At 39.5% G+C, this 21,864-nt stretch overlaps 1 protein-coding gene across 11 annotated transcripts in view; it reads right to left on the bottom strand.

The window, feature by feature from the left end:
* ANKRD44 (ankyrin repeat domain 44) overlaps positions 1-21,864 on the bottom strand; it is a 290,253-nt gene that overhangs the window by 226,168 nt on the left and 42,221 nt on the right. For 6 of the 11 annotated variants that reach the window (XM_072961547.1, XM_072961559.1, XM_072961549.1 and 3 more), the window contains exon 2: positions 1,673-1,835. The exons of 4 other annotated variants lie outside the window; for them this stretch is intronic. In XM_072961547.1, coding sequence (XP_072817648.1) covers positions 1,673-1,783 — 111 coding nt within the window. In that variant the 5' untranslated portion in view covers positions 1,784-1,835. Of the gene's footprint in view, positions 1-1,672; positions 1,836-17,179; positions 17,238-21,864 lie in introns of all 11 variants that reach the window. One more of the 11 variants, XM_072961548.1, reaches the window with a different exon arrangement.

Genomic DNA, 21,864 nt, shown 5'->3' with positions numbered 1-21,864 from the left:
GTAACACAATGCCTGGAATATACATAAAATAGGCACAAGAAGTTTATTCTGCATAGCACAGGGACCTAGATTCAATATCTTGTAGTAACCTAAAATGAAAAAGAATATGAAAAGAATATATGTATGTACATGTATGACTGAACTATTATGCTGTACACTAGAAATTGACACAACATTGTAAACTGACTTCAATTTAATACTTCAATTGAAAAAAAAAGAAAGTTAAGAAAAAGAATCCCAGTTTTTACTTTTTACTTGGTGATGAAACTGGTTGTTCTTATATTTCAGGAAAAAAATGATTTTTTAACCTTCATATATAGAAGGAAAAATAACTGCTGTGAACCTTCAAAAGTTAATAGAAATGAAATCATTTGAATAGAGAGCATTTAAATTTCTGCATTTCACAGTGACCCACTTACACAGCATCCTCAGCCTAGACTGCATAAGAAAAAATATATGTGGTGAAATGTTGGGAGAAAATAAAAAAAAAACAAATACAACCAGTTCTTCCCAAATGGCTTCAGTGTGGGTTTTCAGTCAGATGGAGGGCTGTTCATTTTTCTGCTGATCTCTCAAACACACTCCCTTTTAATATATACATCTGGGGTCATATGACCTGTACATTTCTTAAAATACCTACATTTCCTAAAATTCAATGGTAGAATTGTTAGTTATAGAAGAAAACTTATATAGAAATATATACTCAAGAGGTAAGTCAAACCACATTGGCACCTTCTTTAAAAAAAAAAAAAGAATTGTTCAGACTTCAACTACTAAGCTCAAGGTATTTCAGAAATTAAGAGGAAGAGCTGGCTGAGAAGCAGGATGGGAATCCCCGAAGCTGTTCTATAAACAGCAATCTAGTGACACTAGTGACAGCTGCTAGAAGTGTAAAGGAAAGCTCTACAAAATTGCTGGAGATGTGACCTCACTTGTTTCTAGCAAATCTTTCTCTGAGGGTGAGAGAGAAACTTGTGCCCAGTTTAGATTTAGTGTGGCTACAGCAGTCTTAGAGCAAGTTTTTTTGATTAACCACAGCAGCATGTGGTAATGTTTTACTGTGGACAAATGTCATCTTAGAAAGACAGATCCGAGGACATGGTACACTGCATAATAACCGAACCTCACAATTTTCTGGCCCATTCTTACATCCCCCACCCACCAGAACACACACCCATCCTCTCTTAAAAGTAATTGTCTGCTCTTTGCAGTCAGGAAATTCTACAACAAGCCAGCCTGTGATCAAAGCCCTCTCCATCAGCTTTCCCCAGATACATAATCTACAGCTGGCAAAGACTCAGAAACATCCTACTGACCATGAATAAATTTGATTTTTTGGACTGGAGGTATTCAAAATCTCGTTATATAGCCCACAATGATCATGATTTTGAAGATTACTTCTCCCTCTCATGACAAATTTTCTCTTTCTGGATCTTGGTCCTGTTTCTGAGGTGTACCAAGACATGAGGCCTGAAAAATTAAAGGGGAATTTCCCACAGCCAGGGCAGACTGTCAGAAAAGCTCACGACTTAAAAGGAGAAAAGGAAAATAGAATTAAATATGTCAAAGCGTGAAGATGCATTACACACACACACACACACACACACACACACACACACACACACACCCATGCACAAAGTGCTAGGAGTAAAATAAGCTTAGGAAGCACTACCTGAAAAATGAAAAGGGTTTCTCTCCTGCAGGCCTCCTCAGAGCCTTTAATATTGCCAACATACGTTATGGATCTCCAAAAGGAGCACAGTTGACAGATTTCCTGCTTCATCTCTGGTTCATCTTATACGGCAAATGCTCTGTAGGATATACGTGGCAAAATGCTAGAGTGAAAAGAAATGTATGAAGATTAAACAAGGCTATCCCTGGGTATTAAAGTTTACAGGTAATTTTAATTCTCTACATCTCTAAATTATCTATAATGAGTTTTTACTGCTTTTATAATCTAAAAAAAAGTTAAGGATGAAATAAGAAAAAATAACACTTGAACCTATATTATTTTAATATTTTTAAAAATCAGAAGTAACTGAAGGTGAGATTTTTCTTTCTGGCAAGAAATAGAGGTGCTTACTGTTCTTTAAGATCTATTGTATGCCTCCAATATGCCAGGTTCTGATATAGGAACAATAAAAAGGAAAAATTTATTTTGATGATTCACTACGGAGTGCCAGTGGCCTCAAAGAGGAAAAGAAACTCTTTAAAGATTTCCCCACTACATACTAATAAATAAAGCCTGCAAACAGAATAAAAATACTCGTATAATATTAATCTTAAAAATATTTATTTACACTATTGTTTTTTCCCCCTAGTCAATTAAAAGATCTCCTTTTAGGTTTGACTTCTTCATTTATCTTTCAATAGTACCCTATATAAAAACTTGCACTGGAAGTAAAACTTTATCAATAGACCTTTAAATTTCATCATTCTGTTTTTTAATGGAGGTCCTGGGGATTGAACCCAGGACCTCCTACATTCTAAGCAAATGCTCCACCACTGAGTTATACCCTCCCTGCAATCATTCATTTTTATCAAGTTATTGAATGCCTATTATGTGCTAGGAAAAATGTGGTTATTCTTGGAGAATCCTTCTTCATGACAAGTTATTTCAGCAGGTAGTTATCTAAATAAATGTAATATTACTTATAAAATTATAAAGAGAAAACTTAGCATAAAGAAACTAAAATTATAACACATCTATGTAGCAAATATTTTAGGATATGGTGTGTTGCTCTGTCTTATTTTCAGTTTGATACTCATAGTAACTTGGACTATTCATAAAAGTAAAACCAAATTTTAATTCTGGCCAAAAGAAAAAAATTTCAGTAAGCTTGATCCTATGGCTTCCTACATTTCCAGTTATACCAGGTTTCTCAAAAGAGACAGGAGGAAGCAGGCTTCAAAGTCCACCTTTAGAAATTCTACAAACCACTTTCTTGCTAAGGCATTTCTGGCCCCAATTACAACAACAGTGACTAGATGAAACTGGCGAGGCCACCATTCCCGGTCCACCATGCACAAAAGAATTCTTCTTCCAACCCACCAGGCTGTTCTCCCCATGGAATATTTTCAGACAGCTCTGGGAATGACTCCCTTTCTCTCAGCTGGAAGGAAGGTCAAGAATGGTCAACAGGACACTCAAATATAGGCAGAGCTTGGGATTTGGTTCACCTATCAAGGGGGGCAAAGGGCACGCTTCTGTTTACACCTCGACTCCCAAGATGAGACCAGCAAATCTCAGAGTAGTCTCCCTGCAACTCAAAGGGGAGAAACACATGGAAATGATGGGGCTGAAAGCCCCGGTGTGGGCCTTCTCAGCCCACCAGACTGACCACAGCCAGAGGTAAGGGCCACGAATAGGTACAAGTTCCTTTGCTTCCAGAGCTAAGTAAAGAGGCCTAAATTTTGTGACTAGCAGCAAACTTATTTGCTTAGGGAAATTATATTGCCCTGCTCTGAATTACAGCTCTGCTGGAACTAAGTTTCTAGAAAGTGTTGAGATTTCCTTCAATTTCACTGGGCAAGAGTTCGAATGACTAAAGTGAACCCATAAAAACTGTATTAGGAAAGCCATTTAGAGGAATAAAATTCCACAAAACAAACCAAAGCAAAACAAAATAAACACAAGTCTACCATTTTTGAGTGTTTATCATACACATATGTTTACCAAGTATGCAATATGTTTCTAGTTCACACTGCTGAATGTGTCTTAAGATGTCACTATTCCAACCAACAGCAGCAAGAAAGACTGTAAGACTAGCTCAGAAGGATTCTCAGGGAGCCTATGAGACAAGCAACCCAGTGCCACAAAAGGATAGCTTTATTTTGACAAAAAAAAATTGTCTTATAAGTAAGAGAAACTTGGGCCTGAACTCTAAATTTGTGTTAATAAGTTCAAGCTAGTTGGGTCTTTCTAAAACTAACATGTTAAATAAATGAAGGCTAAGAAAACATACAAAGAGGAAATATTGGTGAGCCCAAAGCAAGGGAGTTAAGAAATCAAACAGTATTATGAATGAGCACAGAACTACCGTTGCACCACCCATGAACACAGACATGAAGTGACCTACGTATAAGACTTAGCAAGCAGCCATTGACACTGTATTCCAAGACAAAAATACCGAAATAACCAAATGTTTCTCACACATGGGAGCCACACCTCAAAAACGCACAGAAATTCAAACCAACTTAGGTGGCTATAAATGACAGAGGAGGCAGCCGCTGTTCAAGTTTCAAGTTTCTTAACAGCTCATGTCAGCAGCCACGCAAGAGGACAGGGCAATTTTTTAAAGGCTTGGACAAGACTCTCTGAAGCAACTACTCATGGTGTGACAGGAAAATTGAGATAAATGTGTACATCGAGGAGAACAGTGGCATTAGGGAAAAATTGCTTCCCACTCTCCTATTAATTTAGCAAATAAGAAAAATGTATCAGCTTCAGACTGGTCAGTGTCTAAGTAGCAGGCAGTAGTTTTCGCTTACTCCCCTGTCTTTCTGAAGGATGTAGAATGCCTCTAATATTATTTGCTAATAATAATTTCTACTTATTGCCACCAAGCAGACGCTGGATAGAGCTGAGACAAAATGCCATGTGTGTCTCATATCTGTTGAAACCGTTGCTGAGGAGAGAGGAAAGCAGAAGATGGGGAAATGACAATGTTTACAAAAGACTATTTATTATTCACTTTCTATCCTCAACAAATCTAACTAATGCCAAGCTTTGATTTGACCTTTTTTTTTTCCAATTTCTGGTGTACAGCAGAATGTTTCAGTCATTCATATACATATATATATTTCTTTTCATATGCTTTTTTATCATAGGTTACTACAAGATATTAAGTATAGTTCCCTGTGCTATACAGAAGAAACTTGTTGTTTATCTATTTTATATATAGTAGTTAGTTATCTGCAAATCTCAAACTCCCAATTTATGGTTTGACAATTTTGTAAAGAGAGCCCATTTGGAGAGAGGGTATAGCTCACTGGTAGAGTGCATGCTTAGCATGCACGAGGTCCTGGGTTCAATCCCCAGTATGTATATATGTATGTATGTATGTATAGATAGATAGATAGATAGATAGATAGATAGATAGATAGATAGATAGAGCTAACTACCTCTCTCCTCCAAAAAAAGAAAAAAATAAATAAACAGAGCCAATTCTACACCTCAAGCAGTGATGCTAATTGTCTCATTAGCCATCCCTTTGCCCAAGATGATCGATCACTCCATTCCTGGTAAAAATATATGGATAAGTGGGTGACACTGTGAGAAACCAATCTTGAATTCTGGCTACGTGCAGGTTCGGTACATACATGTCTTGTTTTACGAAAGCATATGAAAATTTCCCTTTACAAAGCAGCTTAACTCAAGGGTGCTCATTTACCATACAAAATAAAGCGGCCGTTTGCAATAGTTTTTATCAGGTGAAGGGGAAGAGGAGACTTGAGCAAAGTAGTTTGTGGGTTATTTGTTGCAACAGTGGTAGAAACTGCTGGACTGTCCCGCGAGCATCACCGTGATGACCCTGCGCACATCACACGATCAGGAGGCAGCTGGAGCCATTGCCTCTGACTGTGACTCCCACGGACACTGGAATGTCTTTACATCCACAGAAAATGAAAAGCATTGAGGCTGATCAAGTCAAAGTTAGACCTAAAATCTCCCATAAACATTTTAAAAACTAAGAAGGCAAGAGAAATAAAATCTATTCCCTAATACAGTGCTCAGATACCATGCAACCTCCTTTATCTCACTGAGGTGAAAACAGAAAACAGACAGCAAAAAAGCAGGGAGAGAGAGGAGTATTTTGGATTCTTTCCCAGTGCTAACGTTCCATTCTGTCCCCGAGAAAATGACATCAGGTACATGAGCACAATAGGGTCACAGGAGTCCTCACGAAGACCACGCTTCGATGAAGGGAAAAGAAGGAAGAGACGAGGCCCATGAGTAACCATGCCCGCCACGCAAAACCCTGATGTTCTTAAACCACTCCACCCAGCCAGCCCTACAAAGGCGGCCGGAATTCCCAGGCCCCTGGTGCTGCCAAGTATCCTGCTCTCAATGGAATAGTCCCCACCACCGCCACCCTTTTCAGTCCCTCCCACTGTAGCACCTCACCCTGGTGTTGCTGTCACATCTGCTTCCGGACACACATTTTCTACAGCAGCTCCCCAGGGTCAGGCACTATTCTAAGTGGCTTTTGTGCATCCTCTCACTTCATCCTCACTACAGTGCTATGAGGTCTGTACCATATTATCCTTTCCATTTCACAGATGAGGAAACTGAGGCACAGAGCAGTTTAGTAATTTACCCAAAATTTCACAGCTAAGATATAGCAGAACACTCACAACTCCTATGTTTTAACATCAACAGGATAAAATCCAAACTCTCCAGCCAAACCATCAAGAATCTCTGTGTCACTCATGGACACAGAAAACAAACTACAGTTACCAAAGGGGAAAGGGCAAGGTGGGATAAGTTAGGGATTGGGGATTAACAGACACACACATTACTATACATTATATATACATATATTATACAATAGGTAAAAAACAAGGACCTGCTGTATAGCACAGGGAACCATATTCAATTTCTTGTAATAACATATGATAGAAAAAGAATCTGAAAAGATAATTTGTGTATGTATGTATATGTATAACTGAATCATTTTGCTCTACACCTGAAGCTAACATTGTAAATCAACTACACTTCCATAAATATTTTAAAAAATTTTTTTAGAAAAAGAATCTCTTTCCAGTCTTATCGCCCTCTCTTCCCCTTCGCTCCTTCCTTACTGCCTGGCACAGCACCCTTCATAATGCAGTCCTCAAAGTGAATACATGTTGATTGAATGACTGTCCAAGCTAATGAATGAACAGTCAGTTTTTATTTCATTCAAGCACAGTCCTTATTTCAATGCCATCGGGAAAAAAATTCTTTCAGCTTCTGCCCAGGAAGTCTAATCTCTGAACATGACACCAGGCAACAAAGAAATCACACAGGAACAAGTTAGGTTAATTATTCATCTCCTCACTGTCAGCGACGGCTTCCAAGCAAGGCAGCAGTAACAGATCTGCACCCAGTATGTTACAAGTCACTGCAGGGTGGGGCATAGGTTGTTGAAATATGGGTCCTCAATCCAGGAAGCAGACTCCTTACAATATACCCTTTTGTTCCTTGAAAGAAAATTTGGCAAATCTATCATACGGCAACCACACTGGCAGTAGTCCTGAGTACCTGGAGCAAAATCGATGGCTGTATATAAACTAGGTTTTGTCTGGTGGCAACAAGTAGGTTAAAGCAAAAACCCAACACTAATTCACATAGTGCTTTACAGGGTACAAGTCACTCACACATAACCTCTGACAAATCCCCACAGCAGCGTTCTGAGGCCTTATTTTTCTCCTCATTTGGCTGAGCAGGAAACCGAGGTGCAAAGATGATGAGTAATGTACCCAAAACCATACAACAGACAAAAAACAAGTCTCTCTCCAAGTCCAGCCCAGGACCCCAGGTGTGACGAGCAGTTATCTTCTCACAGACTCATCCCCCTACATACAGCCGCTTCCATGGTAGAGAAAGGTTCTGCCCAACTCAGACCAAGAGTCCAGGCTGAGGAGCAGAGGTTCCCAAAAGAACAAGGAAACAGCTGCCAACCAGGCCCCTTGTCAAGGTTTCTGCGGGCTTAAGACCTTCACTCCATCAACTGTGCACAGTAAGTAATGGCTCTGGACAGAGCCCCTTCCTCCTCATCACTGCCCTTCCTCTTCCCGCTCCACCCCCCAACCAACCAACCCAGAAGCAGAAAAGAAAGTCGCAACACCCACACGTGTCCCTCCTGGCTTCCTGCCCAATGTTGCAATAAAGACAGAGGGCAGAGCCTAGTTACCCTTAACCTGGGGGGTGGTGCTGGGATGGTTAATTCTATATGTCAGCTTGGAGGATGTTTTTGGATATTAATGCTTAAATGGGTGAACCCTAGGTAAACCATATTGCCCTCCCTAATGCTGATGGGCCTCACCCAATCAACTGAAGGCCTGAATAGAACAAAAAGACCAGCCTTCCCAAGCAAGGGGTAATTCTGCAGCAGACCGCCTTGGACTGGAGCTGCACCCATTCCAGTGAGAGCTGCATCAGCTCTCCTGGGTCTCCAGCCTGCTGGTTCACACTGCAGATTCTGGACTTCCTATAATCATGTGAACCAATTACTTAAAAAAAATACTGTCTATCTATATATATAGAGAGAGAGATAGACAGATAGTATTTTTATAAGTAATTGTATTTTTAATAATTTCTTGACATGGTAAAAGAATTTTAAGTTACAATCCGAGGATGGTAGGGTGAGGAGGAGGGGCAGTGGAACAATCCAACAAACAAGAAGGGAAACTGAGAAATACACAGTGGGAGGAGGGAAGGGGTTTAGTTGGAAGGGGTCTGGAGGATGGGTAGGGGCACCGCCCAACTAAAATGCAATCGGTTTGTTACTGAGCACTAATCATGGGAAGACGGCAGCCTAACTCCTTCTCTACAGTATATTGGGAGTAAAAATGAAGCATCCAGGTGGAAATGTGATTGTGGGCTGGAAGACAGAGATGGGGGAAGAATGAAAGTCAGAAACAGACACTGAGAGGGTCACTGGCAGACTCTCCAGTAGTGGTAGAATAAAAAAGTGGGGGTCGATGAGGGTTAACACAAAAGCTGTAACAAGAGAGATCGATCAATCGATCGATCGCACATTGGTTCTGCTTCTCTGCTTCTCTGAGAACCCTAGCACAGGGACCAACTGGCAATGGTGGAAAGTTGTGGGAGCAGATCTTTGCTACGGATGAAGAAGGGTCTCTAGGGAGAAGAGGAGGGACTCAGAGCAGAGGTAGCAGGTGGTGTCCACGTGGAGGAAGTACTGAATATGTGTACTTTGAGAAAAGACGGCGGGGGTGCTGGAGCTGAGAAAAAACTTTGCTGAGGAGAACTAACATGTTCAGCTATGCACGGAGAAAGAGTTTATTATTCTTGAAAATTATATAATATGTAAGAAAAATGTGATAGAAAGCTCACTTCAGTTATGAAAATCCCACTAGTAAACACATCTGACAAGTAATCGTAGTCAATTTAACCTTCTTGAAATAGGGCAAGAGTCACATTATGAAAGAGGAAGAACGTCCCGATTTTGCTTTATGTGTGGAAGAATCTGGTGGCCACCAACACATTTTTATTCAAACAGAACACTGGGGAGCAAAAAAGGTTTTATGACAGAGCAAAGGAAAAGTACAACTTCCTATTTGTTTCAGATATGTGATTTCAGCAAACACATGCATTAAAACACATAATCTCTTCATCAGCTGCACTGAGGTTTATTTTTAAACAGATATTCAAAATATTTAAGCCATAATCCTATCACAGCTGCAGCTGGATCATCAATTGTTGAGTTACAAGTTTACATTCATTCTCACCAAAATCTCTACATCACTACAGAATTTATTTTGAGAATATTTTTCATGTGGGCAATTAAAAGCATACAAGCCCATGTACATTTCATTTTTATTTTCAAAGTAGTTTTCAAAGATGTTTCTAGGCCCAAAATACACAATAGTATTAACTAAGGTTAAATTCTAAAATTATTCCTTCTATAATGAAAATCTTACATCTATGACAAAAGACTAGTAGGAGAGTTCTGAAATTTTAATCAACTTTCAGAAATTTTCACCAACTCGTGAAAAACAATTTCTTTTGGTGGCATATTTTTTTTTAGTTAGGTCCTTTTTTTTTTTTTTGAAGTATAATCAGTTTACAATGTTGTATCAGTTTCTGGTGTACAGCATGTTTCAGTCATATATAAACATATATATATTCATTTTCATATTCTTTTTCATTATAGATTACTACAAGATATTAAATATAGTTCCCTGTGCTATATAGAAGAAACTTGTTTATCTATTTTATATATAGTAGTTAGTATCTGCAAATCTCAAACTCCGAACTCTCAATTTATCCCTTCCCCTCTGCCTGGTAACCATAAGTTTGTTTTCTGTGTCTGTGAGTCTAATTCTGTTTTGTAGATAAGTTCATTTGTGTCTTTTTTTTAATTCCATATATGAGTGATATGATATGGTTATTTTTCTTTCTCTTTCTGGCTTACTTCACTTAGAATGATGATCTCCAGGTCCATCCATGTTGCTACAAATGGCATTATTTTATTCTTTTTTATGGCTGAGTAGTATTCCATTGTACAAATATACCACAATTTCTTTATCCAGTCACCTGTTGATGGACATTTAGGTTGCTTCTATATCTTGCCTATTGTAAACAGTGCTGCTGTGAACATTGGGGTGCATGTATCTTTTTGAATTAGAGTTCCCTCTGGACATTTGAGTGGGATTGCTGGATCATATGGTAAGTCTATTTTTAGTGTTTTGAGGAATCTCCATACTGTTTTCCATAATGGCTGCACCACACTACATTCTGGTGGCATAATTTTCAATTATTATGTTAGCCAATAGCATTCAGAATTAACCTTATCTATCAGCTAGGATATTTTCAGATGCAAACATCAGAAAAGACAGCTAAAATTGGCTTATGCAATCTGGGCATTTATATCTCCCTTAACAAAATCTGTTAAGGTAGGTGGTTCTAGCCTGAGTAGATCATGTCATCACAGAACCAGGCTCCCTGAATCTTTCTGCTCTGCCATCTTTGGTAGTAGGTGATTACCCCACTTATGACTGCAAAATGGTGGCAAAAGCTCCAAACAACACATCATCACACAAGAATGTCCGAAGTAGGAAAGCTGTGGGCAGGGAGAGGTGAGGAGTACATATCTTTCTGACCCTCTCTCTTTTTTAATAAGGAAGGTGTATCTTTCCCAGAAGCCTCCAGCTGACTTTCCAGCAAGTCTCCTGAACCAGAATGAAGTCACGTGACCACATCTAAATCAATTTGCACCAAACGGGAATAGGATTGCCATGATTAGCTAAGAAGTCTTCATTCATCCCCTGGGGCTAGGCACACTTCAGCTGGCTATCTGAACAAAATTAGGATTCTGTTAACAAGGAAGAAAGCATGATGGGCAGTCAAGATGGGTAAAGAATAACAGCTTATATTACTGAGTGCTTTTGGTACCAAGCACCTTATTATGCACTTTTTTTGCATTATATCATTTAATTCTCACCAGTCAGAGGCCATTATTATCTCCATTTTCCAGATGAGGAAACCAAGGTGCAGAATGATCATATAGTTTCCCCAGATAAGTGATAGAAATAGGATTGAAATTCAAACAGTCTGTCCCCACAGTCAGCAAAGATTTGGCTTGAGTGGCTGCAAAAATTTAAAAGCAGAAAAGACAACTGGAGTGGCTATAAAATTCATTTTCAGAGGTAAACTAGTTTTAAAAAAAAAAGGAAAGTTTTAAAGTCCCTCAAATTTTCAAATAAAAAACATCTTTTTCACCCATTTTTACTGCATTATGCTATGAAGAAAGAAAAATTACTCCAGATATAACAAACTTTATAATGCTCCTTTTATTTTTTTAAGTATATTTTTATTGAAGTATAGTCAGTCTACAATGTTGTGTCAATTTCTGGTGTACAGCACACTGCTTTAGTCATACATAAACATACATACCTTAATTTTCTTTTTCACCATTACTTACTACAAGATATTGAATATAGGTCCCTGTGCTATGTAGTATGAAATTGTTGTTTACCTATTTTATATATAGTAGTTAGAATCTACAAATCTCGAATGCTCCTTTTAAAATAGTTTTTATTGCTAAAATTTTTATTTTAAAATTTACATTCATTGCCAACACCATAATAAGATTGTTTATTTCTCAACAATCTTTTTACATATTTTATTACAGTGTATTAAATATATACATTTTACTTAGCTTTCTTCCAAATCTTTTTCATTTCCACAGTCTTCCTGAATATCAATTGCAAGAGCTAAAAAAATACTCCAATTTTATTTCTCCATTGTTGGCCATCTACATTCTTTCTAATTTTTCACTATCAGAAATAACAATACAATAGGGGGAGGGTACAGCTCAGTGGTAGAGTGTGTGCTTAGCATGCACAAGGTCCTAGATTCAATCCTCAGTACCTCTGCTAAAAAATAAATAAATAAATAAACCTAATTACTTACTCCCCCCCAAATAACAATACAATAAATGTCTTTTTTTTTTTTTGGTAGCTTTTTCCTTTTCTAGTAGTTTGTCTTTAGAACAGATTCCAAGGAGTAGGATGGCTGGGTCAAAGGGTCTGACCATTTGCATGACTTTTTACATCCACTGCCAACTTGCTTCCAAAAGAGCTGAGCTATAAACATTGCTGCCAGAAATGTCAGAATTTTCTGAGGTCACATCAGTTTTATTTATATTTGTATTCATTAAATAGCCATAAAATGGTTTCTTATTATTTTTTGATTTCCATATCTTTGATTTGGAGTGCAGCATTTCTCCATAGGCATTTTTGCAAGTATTTCCTCCTGTGAAAAAATCTGCTCCTATTCTTTGCCCATTAATCTTTCTAGGTCTCAGTGCTATTGTGATTCACATATTTCAAAATAAAGTTGGCTTGATTTCATTTCTGCAAACTGTATGCAGACTAAATGACGGGTTTGTCTAGACTTACACTTGGGTGGACCCAAATTCCAGCTTGTTTCCCAAAACTTCTAGACTTCAACAGCTGACGCATAACTGTCCGTCTTGGTGATGAAAATATGAATGTTTCCAGAGCTTCAATTTTTCCCCAGAATATAAGTTAAGATCACTATACTCAAAAATTCTAAGCGTAATGTTAACATTTATACATCAGTCCTTATTTTCATCGCCAACTACACTCTGCAGATAAAGGATTATTCTTTCACTATGGGGTAATAGCCATTATAAGATTTCTTTTGTGCTTTTATCCTGAAATTGGTAGATAGGTGCAAAATCTGAGGGGGGAAACAACAATATCTTCAGATTTTGTGTTCCTTAAGTAGGGAGAAAAAAAAAAAAGAAAAAAAACCTCCTCAAAACAACATATCCAATAAACTCTCCAATCTTTTAGCAAAAAAGAAAAGGCACAAGGCACATTGTTATAAACACTTTTTTTTAGACTCCACCTCTCTGCCTCTTTTCTCCTTTTGTTACCTAAATATTTATTCTCAAACCAGAATTCCTAACAGAGCATTTTAAAAATATAGATTCCTGCCCCATGCCCCAGGTCTAACAAACCAAAATCTTTGAGGTTACAGCCTAATAATATATGCTTTTAAAAAATTCCCCAAGTTTTCAAATAGTTTAGCTGCAAAATTCTCATTTTAAACTAAATCTTAACAAGAATCATAAAGCTAATGTTTAAATTGATTTTAAACACTGTTAGGCAAAAGACCTGTATTTACTAATGCAGTGCTTTGAAAAGAGCTCTTGAAGGACAACTGACACTCTTAATCTTTTCCCTAAGAAACAGCAGAGGCCAGAGACAAACATTTTTGACTCTTGGCCCTTTGCAGGGTAAGGTAGGGACCACGTGGCATCCAGGATCAACACTGGTACCAAGCTACCCTCGGAGTGCTTCCAGAAGGAAGTATTCAGGAGTCCCTAGAGCTGTTCAAAAGGTTTGTTATTGTTGTCTGTCTGTCTGCATGCTTCAAAATGACCAAAATCAGCTTGGATGAGGGTGGCACGACTATGAGTCATTTTCTATCTTCAGACTTTTCCTTAATGTTTTCAGGAAGTTGTTTTTCTGCTTCAGAAGAAATTAAAAGGGGATTCATTAAAAAACTTACCTGGCATTCTCCATTTATCTACTGATTGCTTTTGAATTTCTTTCACTGTCAGGCATTATTAGAATCTTATTCCAAGATGTCAAAGAGCACATGGAGAGTTGATTAATGTCTTCAATTATGCTGATCTCTGCATTGTTTTAGTAATATGAGTTATTCTATATGTATGTATTCCATGTGTGTAATATGTAGAAAGAGAAACTTGGATGAACTTGAAAACCAGAAGGATATTAACCTAGAAGCCTTCATGAGTCAATTCTTTACTAAACCCTCAGGGCATTTCCACAGAAGTATTTAAATCACAGAAAAGCACTTCAGCTGCAGCCTCTGCTGAGTGGAGAGGAGACCCTGTGGTCAGAGTTTTATCTTCTTCCCATGGCCAAGCAGCAGAAAGTCACACAATGTGACGAGGACCCTGAGGAGACACAGGCAACCCTGTGTGGTCCTGCAGTCACCAAGTAAAAGGGTGGACCGTTTACAAGTACGCTGTGCCTCCAGAACTGGCCAAGTCTTCCTACTCAGCCTCATTCTAGAAACGATATTAATAATCCATCTGCGTTCCTTGAAAGATGACATTAATGTTTCCGCGCTCAGCCACCCCCAGTGGGAGTATTCTCTACCCAACACTGTAGTACATAGGCTGCAAATCTTCTGGCCTCACTGAACTGAAACAGGCAATAGCATTCAATGTCTTACTACATGGTTCATGGTAAGCTTCCAGCTCCGGCCTGTAATTGGCCAGAAATGTTGGTGCTCCCTGAACCATCCCACTGCAGTATCCTAACAGCAGGGAGCATATCCCAAACACAGAATGAAATTACCTTCCCTAGAGGTTTGCTTAAAAATTCTTGTGTATGTTCCACCTCAGCCCCTGTTACATTCATGCATTTGCTTTCATACCCAGGGCAGGTGCACGCCTATCAGGTCGTCTGCCTTATTCAAAAGGCTCCCCTTCCCAATGGCAAACCACATCCATATAGCAAGTTCCTGAGAGCCATTTGTGCAATATGTTGCCCTAGGCAATCCCCGGCTCCCCCCAGCCCCCACCCCTACCCCCGCCACGTTAACTGAACCAGAAGGCCCCAGTTCAGGGGGACTTGGGGTTTCTGCATCCAGGGAACATGAGCAGATGGAGAGTGAGACATTTCTCTCTTTGGCTGAACCTGTAGCCACGTGCTCCCCTACATAATCCCAGGAGTCATGAAAGGTGGTCTTCAGAAAAGGAGTAAATGAAGAAGATACTCAGAGAGAAGCAGAGATGGAAGGTAGGAGGGAAATGCCGCCTGGGCCCCAGAGATGACCAGTCGGTGGTGGGTGGGGAGCGTCCTTGCTAGAGCTGGGCTCCATCCTTTTGGAAGCTCAGCTCTCACAGTAGTTAACCCCAGCACACAGCAGGGAACTCCAGTTTCAGAAACATGAGCCAAGTGGTTTTTAAAAAGGCAACCCAGGGCTTCGTTCACCATAAGGTGCATCACTTCTGCTTAGAGTGCAAGCTCGCTCCAACAGCTCTGAGATAAAAAATTTTAAAAAGACACAAGGCAGCAAAACCAAATTAGTAACGGGCAGGCTCCTATTTGGCTATAAATTAGGTATTTCTCCTTACTTAGCTAGAAGGAACCAATTTAACCCCGCCTCACCTTAAACCATCATAGTTTTGGAATTGATAACCCATAAATTATAAGTTTCGGTTCAAAAAAAAAAAAAAGAGGAAGCAGCAGCACAGGCCTGTCTTCAGCAGCACCATCAACTTCCCTTTTCTCCAGGTTGTTCCATGCTCTGCTGTCGTCACCGTGGACGGTGTGGAAAGAGGCTACCCCACCACAGCCAGCCACACGGCCACCACACAAGCAAGACAGAGAAAGGAAGGCCAGAGCGCTGACAGAGTGACAGTGCATCTCCAGTCACATCACAGAAACCAGAGCAGGACACCGCGCTTAATGCAAGGATGCCCACCAAAGAAAGAAAGGCTTCATCACGCATCCGGGCTACACACGCAGGAGGCCTCTCACAGGGGTAGTGACCAAGTGCAGCTTAAACATAATAAGGAATCGAATCCATCTGTTCTAAATCAAGAATGATCGAAGGAAATTCTTATTATATTCTGAATTTATATTTTTTTAATAGGGCTGTCTTTTGTCTATGGTTTGAAAGAAAATGTATGGATGACCTGTCATTTGAACCCATTTTCAAAGCTAAGATTGAGTGTCTGAATTCATACCACTTTCACTTACTGCTCTAGGTGGCAGAAAATAAGACAAATGGGGCAAGTAATTTTTAAAAAGAGGGATTTCAGATGAAGAATGAGTTTCTAACAAATGTCCAACAGTGGACCAGGTTGGTTTCCAAATCACTAGGTATATGAACCTAAAACAGTTAGGACTAGCCCCCTGACAGGAACGTTAGTAGAAAAAATCCTTATCTTTCTAATATGGGTAAGCCCTTGTGATGAATATATTAAATAAATATATTTGGGGGTTTAAAAAAATAAAACTGTGTGCCTCTAAAAGACCTTTTAACTTTCAGCCTCCAAAATTTAGATATTCTCCACATACTGGCAGCTTTACAAAAGGTACTGTAGGCACAGAGGAGCCAAGACAATTTGAACCCAACGATCGACATCAAAATAAAACCAAAATGCATTATAATCATTACATTAGGAAATAAATCAACCTGGGGAAGATAAAGGGTAAATTATATATATATCAAAAGTTAAAAACCTACCTTCCAGGCTCAAGGTTTTGTTTTCTTTTAAATACACTTTAAAATTCATTCTAAAGAAGACATCATTAATCTCCTGTAGAATGGATTGAAAGCAAAGGCCTAGGTGTTTCAGAAAATGGCGCAGAAAAAAAAAAAAGAAAAAGAAAATGACACAGGAAAATAAGGGGGGATAAAGACTCTGTACATAAGCACAAGTTGAGAAGCTCATATTCTAACTATTTCCTATGAAATTTGAGCATTTGAGCACATGACCTGAGTCCAAGACTTCCACGTACCCCCAGTGCATAGTGAACTGTGCTGTGAAGGGCTTCAGCCTTCTCACAGATTAAATACAAAGTCTTTCCAAAGAGGGGAAGGAAAAAAAATTGGACTCCTGCCGTGGGTGCCTCAGGAGGTGCAGGGAAGAGAGAAGTCAGCAGATGTCTCCACATCTCTAAAAGCAGCCTGCCTTCACAAAAATGGAGAAACAGGTGAAAACATTAATCCAAACCCTAAGAAGCAGGCACACTGCTTCGACAGATTTAGGGTTTAAAATGCAGGCGCCTGAGCTTAAGCAGATTCGGGGTCTCTCTTGGAGGCGGCCGCCATCACTGGGTGAGATTTCTTTACAGTTGAGGCAATCAGCTTTCACTGGGTCATTGTGCAAAGCAAGTCAGCTGGCCAAACGTGCATGCCATGTAGACCCACCTAGGGAAGCTGGGCATTTGCCAATTCCACATGATGTACAGTAGTCTTGAGAAGTATTCTTAAAACAAAAACAAAAAATTAAAACCACACAAAGAAGATTTTTACTTGCTAAAACTTAGAATCCATGCATAGTACTAATCAGATTTTTACTGATGATTATTAATCTTTGGGGAAAAACAGTCATGACTTTCTTCAGTTCCATTTTCCCTCTCTCTCTTTTGTTAGTATCTTAAGACAATTTGTTTGCACAAATCTTTTTTTATTGGGGTAAAATATACATAACATAAACTTTACCAGTTGAACCATTTTCAGGTGTACAATTCAGCAGGATTAACGACATTGTTATGCAACCATCACCACTACCTACATTTTTTTTTTCATCACCTTATACGGAAACTCAGTATGTTTTAAACAATAACTGCTCCCCCTACGCCCTGGTAACCACTATTCTACTTTCTGTTTCTATGAATGTGACTACTCTAGGTATCTCGTAAGTGGGATGTTACAATATTTGTCCCTTTTTGTCTGGCTTATTTCACTTAGCATAATATCCTCAAGATTCACCCATATTGTAGCATGTATCAGAAATTCATTCCTTTTTAAGGATGAATAATATCCCATTGTTACGTGCTACCTTTTGTTTAGCCGTTCACCTGTCGATGGACATTTGGGCTGTGTCCGTCTTCTGGCTATGTGAATAACACTGCTGTGATCATTGGCGTACAACTATCTGTTCAAGTCTCTGCTTTCAATTATATTGGATATATACCCAGAAGTGGAATTTTTGGATCAAACAGTAATTCTACGTTATGTTTTTTGAGGAACTGCCTTGCTGTTTTCCACAGCAGCTGTATCATTTTACATTCCAACTAACAATGCACAAGGGCTTCAACTTCTCCTTGACCTAATCAATACTTAGTGTTTTCTGTTTGTTTGACAACAGCCATCTTAGTGGGTGTGAAGGGGTATCTCGTTGTGGTTTTCAGCTGCATTTCCCTAATGATCAGCGGTCGTTCCACTTTCTTTTACATGGTGTTTCAAAATATGTCTTTTTGTTTTGTTTCAGTGTCACTTTCTGTATGATAGAAATGTAATCACTGCTCTAAGTAGACAATAATGAAATACTCTGGGAGCTCTGAAATCATTGCTGTAAGTAGACAATAACGAAATGCTCTGGGAGTTCTGAAAAACTTCCAACACACTAAAACTAAGAAGCCAAAGTTTCCATTATCTAGATCTCAACCAGCTGCCAAAACCTTGGAGCCTGGATGTAAAAGATATCTTCGAAAGTTTCCTTCCAGGCTTTTAAAGATTAGGTAAAGCAGCCTTAGACACAGTCCTCCTATATTGTCAACGTCTCTGTTGTCAAGGAAATTAACTAGCTTACTGAGTGGAAAGCAGGATGGTCCCAGGGCTCTGGGGTCATGAGGCTGGTCCACTGAGTCAGACGTCGCCGCTCCTGCCAGAGGCCTTAATTGATCAGCTCCTGCTCACATGTGCACACATGCATGTTCACATCAACACACATGCAATCCCCCAGAGCTACACACTGACAACGCCACACAGCAGTCGATTCAACCTCCTCGTAATAAAAATGATTTCATAAACCTGGGAGCAAAGACAAAACACAGGCACTTAAAAGATCCCAGAGTTAAAAGTCCAGCTGTGAGATAACTCCTTGCTAGATTCTCCAGATCTGGGTTCCCCTGGGTCTAGCTCACCATGGTCTCCCAAGTCCTATAAATAATCTCTCTTTCCCTTTTCCATCTAAGCTAACCCAACCCTCTCTAGGCTGCCTGAGAAAACCTCCCTTTCAAAGCTTTTCCTTTTTCTTTATTAAACTATCCTCAAATTCACAGTCATTAATTCAACAGGCACCAAGCATCAGACTCCTGTGTGCCAGGGGGCTGAGCCTGGCGCTGGAAGCACCACGATGCATGCCAGAAGGACTCACCGTGGAGGGAGTCTGCCTTCTCTGGGTTCTTTATCTAAAATCCTGAAGTATCTCCTGGGGCTTATAACCACCCTTTGTTCATCTATAAACAGAGGGTCACTTGCTATAACTTACTGAAAAACATGCGGTGCAATAAAGAGAAAAGACCATAGAGCCTTATAGGACCTTGAGCAAAATCACTCATCTCGGTGGCCTCACCGGAAAAACGGTCATAATAACCTTTCCTGGAAGCGGAGATCTGAACCAGTCTTTCAAAGGGAAATTCATCAAAGGCTTTCTTGGTAAGAACAACAGTCAAAAATAAATAGTCTTTTCTAATAAATTTCACCCTTAGTCTTTCTGCTAAAGTTGAAGCTTGGATGACAGCTGACACCCTGTCTGTCCTGTAGTAGCTGTCACGACTCCCAAGTCTCCTGAAGAAGGCTGAAGGTGGAGTGACCACGAGGGACCTCAAGACTCCGAGACTTCACTGCCAAACGAAAGACCAGAACAAGGCTGGAGACACACTCTGTATTACTACTAAGCCAGCAAGAACATTGGCCTCAGATTAAACAAGAGGCAAGCCCTGCTAACTCTTCAGAGACGGCCGGAAGAGAGGGCCTGCGAGTCCAACCCACCCTTATGAGGAAAACAGGAAGGATCTGAAAAAGCTCAGATGTCAGAATCACCTTTGCTGGATGTGATGGAACAAGAGAAAACTTATGGGCAAGATGCAAACACACTAGCCACTATATATAAAAATAGATTTAAAAAAAAGTTGCTGTATAGCACAGGGAACTATGTTCAATATCTTGTAATAACCTCTAATGAAATATGAAATGAATATACATCTATGCATGACTGGGACATTGTGCTGTACACAAAAAAACTGACACATTGTAACTGACTGTCCTTCAATAAAAATAAATAAATAAATAAGATAAAAATACACACACAACTAGAAATCTCAACTAAAAGTCTATCACGGATGGTGTGCACCAGGCTGTGGTATCAGCCACAGCTCACTCCCCACCGACCAGAACAAAATATTCACATACTTTTTTTATACAAACGAACCTTCCTGGCCACACGGTAAGTCCCCCTGATAGAGCATTCTGGGCAGAGAGCAGTAAACAAAAATCCAGACAGGACGTAGCCAGGAAGAATAAATGGGAGAAACAAGAGACATCACTCTTACATTTTAACAAAATTATTTTAGAACCCAGATCCTAAAATTACTTATTAACATGGTTACTCATGGGGTGGGGGAGCTATAAATCGGTTTGTAATGTTTTGGCTCCAGTCCTAGAATCTGCATCATCAAGGCAGCCCTAATTACCAACCACTGACAACTGCAGAATCAAATTCCCATCCAGGATGAAATACTCTGACCTGCTCCCTAGAGGCTGCCCTTTCTGAAGTCTTTTCTCATTTTGATGCTCATGGAAATTCTGTGTGAAAATACCAACTTGCCAAAATGAGTCCATTCTTCCCACAAAAGAATGTTTAAAAAAAGTACAATCACTTTTAACTTAAAGAATGACAATACATTCGAAATTTACTTCTCTAACATGGATGTCTGAGCAATACATTAAGTGAGATATCAACATTGCATGATATGTTCCGGGGCTGTTTGTGAATTAGAATTATCCCTCTTTAAGCTTGTAGTGTCAAGCTTGAATTTGCCTAAAAGCTACAGTTGTACAGCAACACTGAAGAATATATGCTACTATTCTTGCGTGGCAGAAGCTCCTAGTTGTCTCCCCCGACACCCATTCTCCCCTTCCTCTACAGAAATAGAAGGCTTAGTGGGGAGGGTATAGCTCAGGGGTAGAGCGTGTGCTTAGCATGGGCTCAATCCCCAGTGCCTCTACTGAATAAATAAATAAACCTAATTACCTCCTGCCCCCCGCAAAAAAATTTTTTAAAGAAAAACTTTTAGAAAGAAGGAAGGAAGGAAGGAAGGAAGGAAAGAGAAAGAGAGAAAGAGAGAAAGAGAAAGAAAGAAAGAAAGAAAGAAAGAAAGAAAGAAAGAAAGAAAGAAAGAAAGAAAGAGAAAGAAAGAAAGAAAGAAAGAAGAGAAAAAAGAGAAAAGAAAAGAAAAAAGAATAGAAAAGAAAAAAGAAAAGGAAGGAAGGAAAAGGCTTATTAGCAGGGCACATGGCTGCTCACCTGAAGATCACACTTCTTTGCCTCCCTTGCTGAGAGAGAGGTAGTCATGTGACTGGTTCTGGGCAATGGGATGTGAGCCACCTGATGTTTGCCACCTCTAGGTCATTTTATTAAAAGAAAAGGAGACTGTCCTCCCCTCTCCTACTCCCTTTGGCCACAGTGATAGAAACTGAAGCAACCACCTTAGCTATAAGATGGAAGATGCAGGGTAGAGATGGCAAAGTAATAAGAGAGAAAGAATCTTTATCCCCAACATCATGGAGCCGTCTTCTCAGTCTTAGGACTTATGCTCTTACTAGTATAAATGAGAGTGAAATAAACTCTGTGTTGCTATTTTGACCAAACCATCATCCTAACTAATGCATCTCTTGAAACACTCTGAATTCAACAACTATCTTTTGATATCTGTTCCTTAAACAGAAAGCACCCTGGGGGCAGGGGATAATAGCTCAGTGCTAGAGCACATGCTTAGCATGCACAAGATCCTGGGTTCAATCCCCAGTACCTCCTTAAAAAAAAACACATACACACACACACACAGAAAGCACCCTGGGTTTCTTGAAGGAAACTTCTCACCATG

Source organism: Vicugna pacos, chromosome 5 (assembly GCF_048564905.1).
Source record: "Vicugna pacos chromosome 5, VicPac4, whole genome shotgun sequence".
Classification (NCBI taxonomy): Eukaryota; Metazoa; Chordata; class Mammalia; order Artiodactyla; family Camelidae; genus Vicugna; species Vicugna pacos.
The sequence above is the reverse complement of the archived record's forward strand: the minus strand, read 5'-3'. Positions and strand labels throughout refer to the sequence as shown.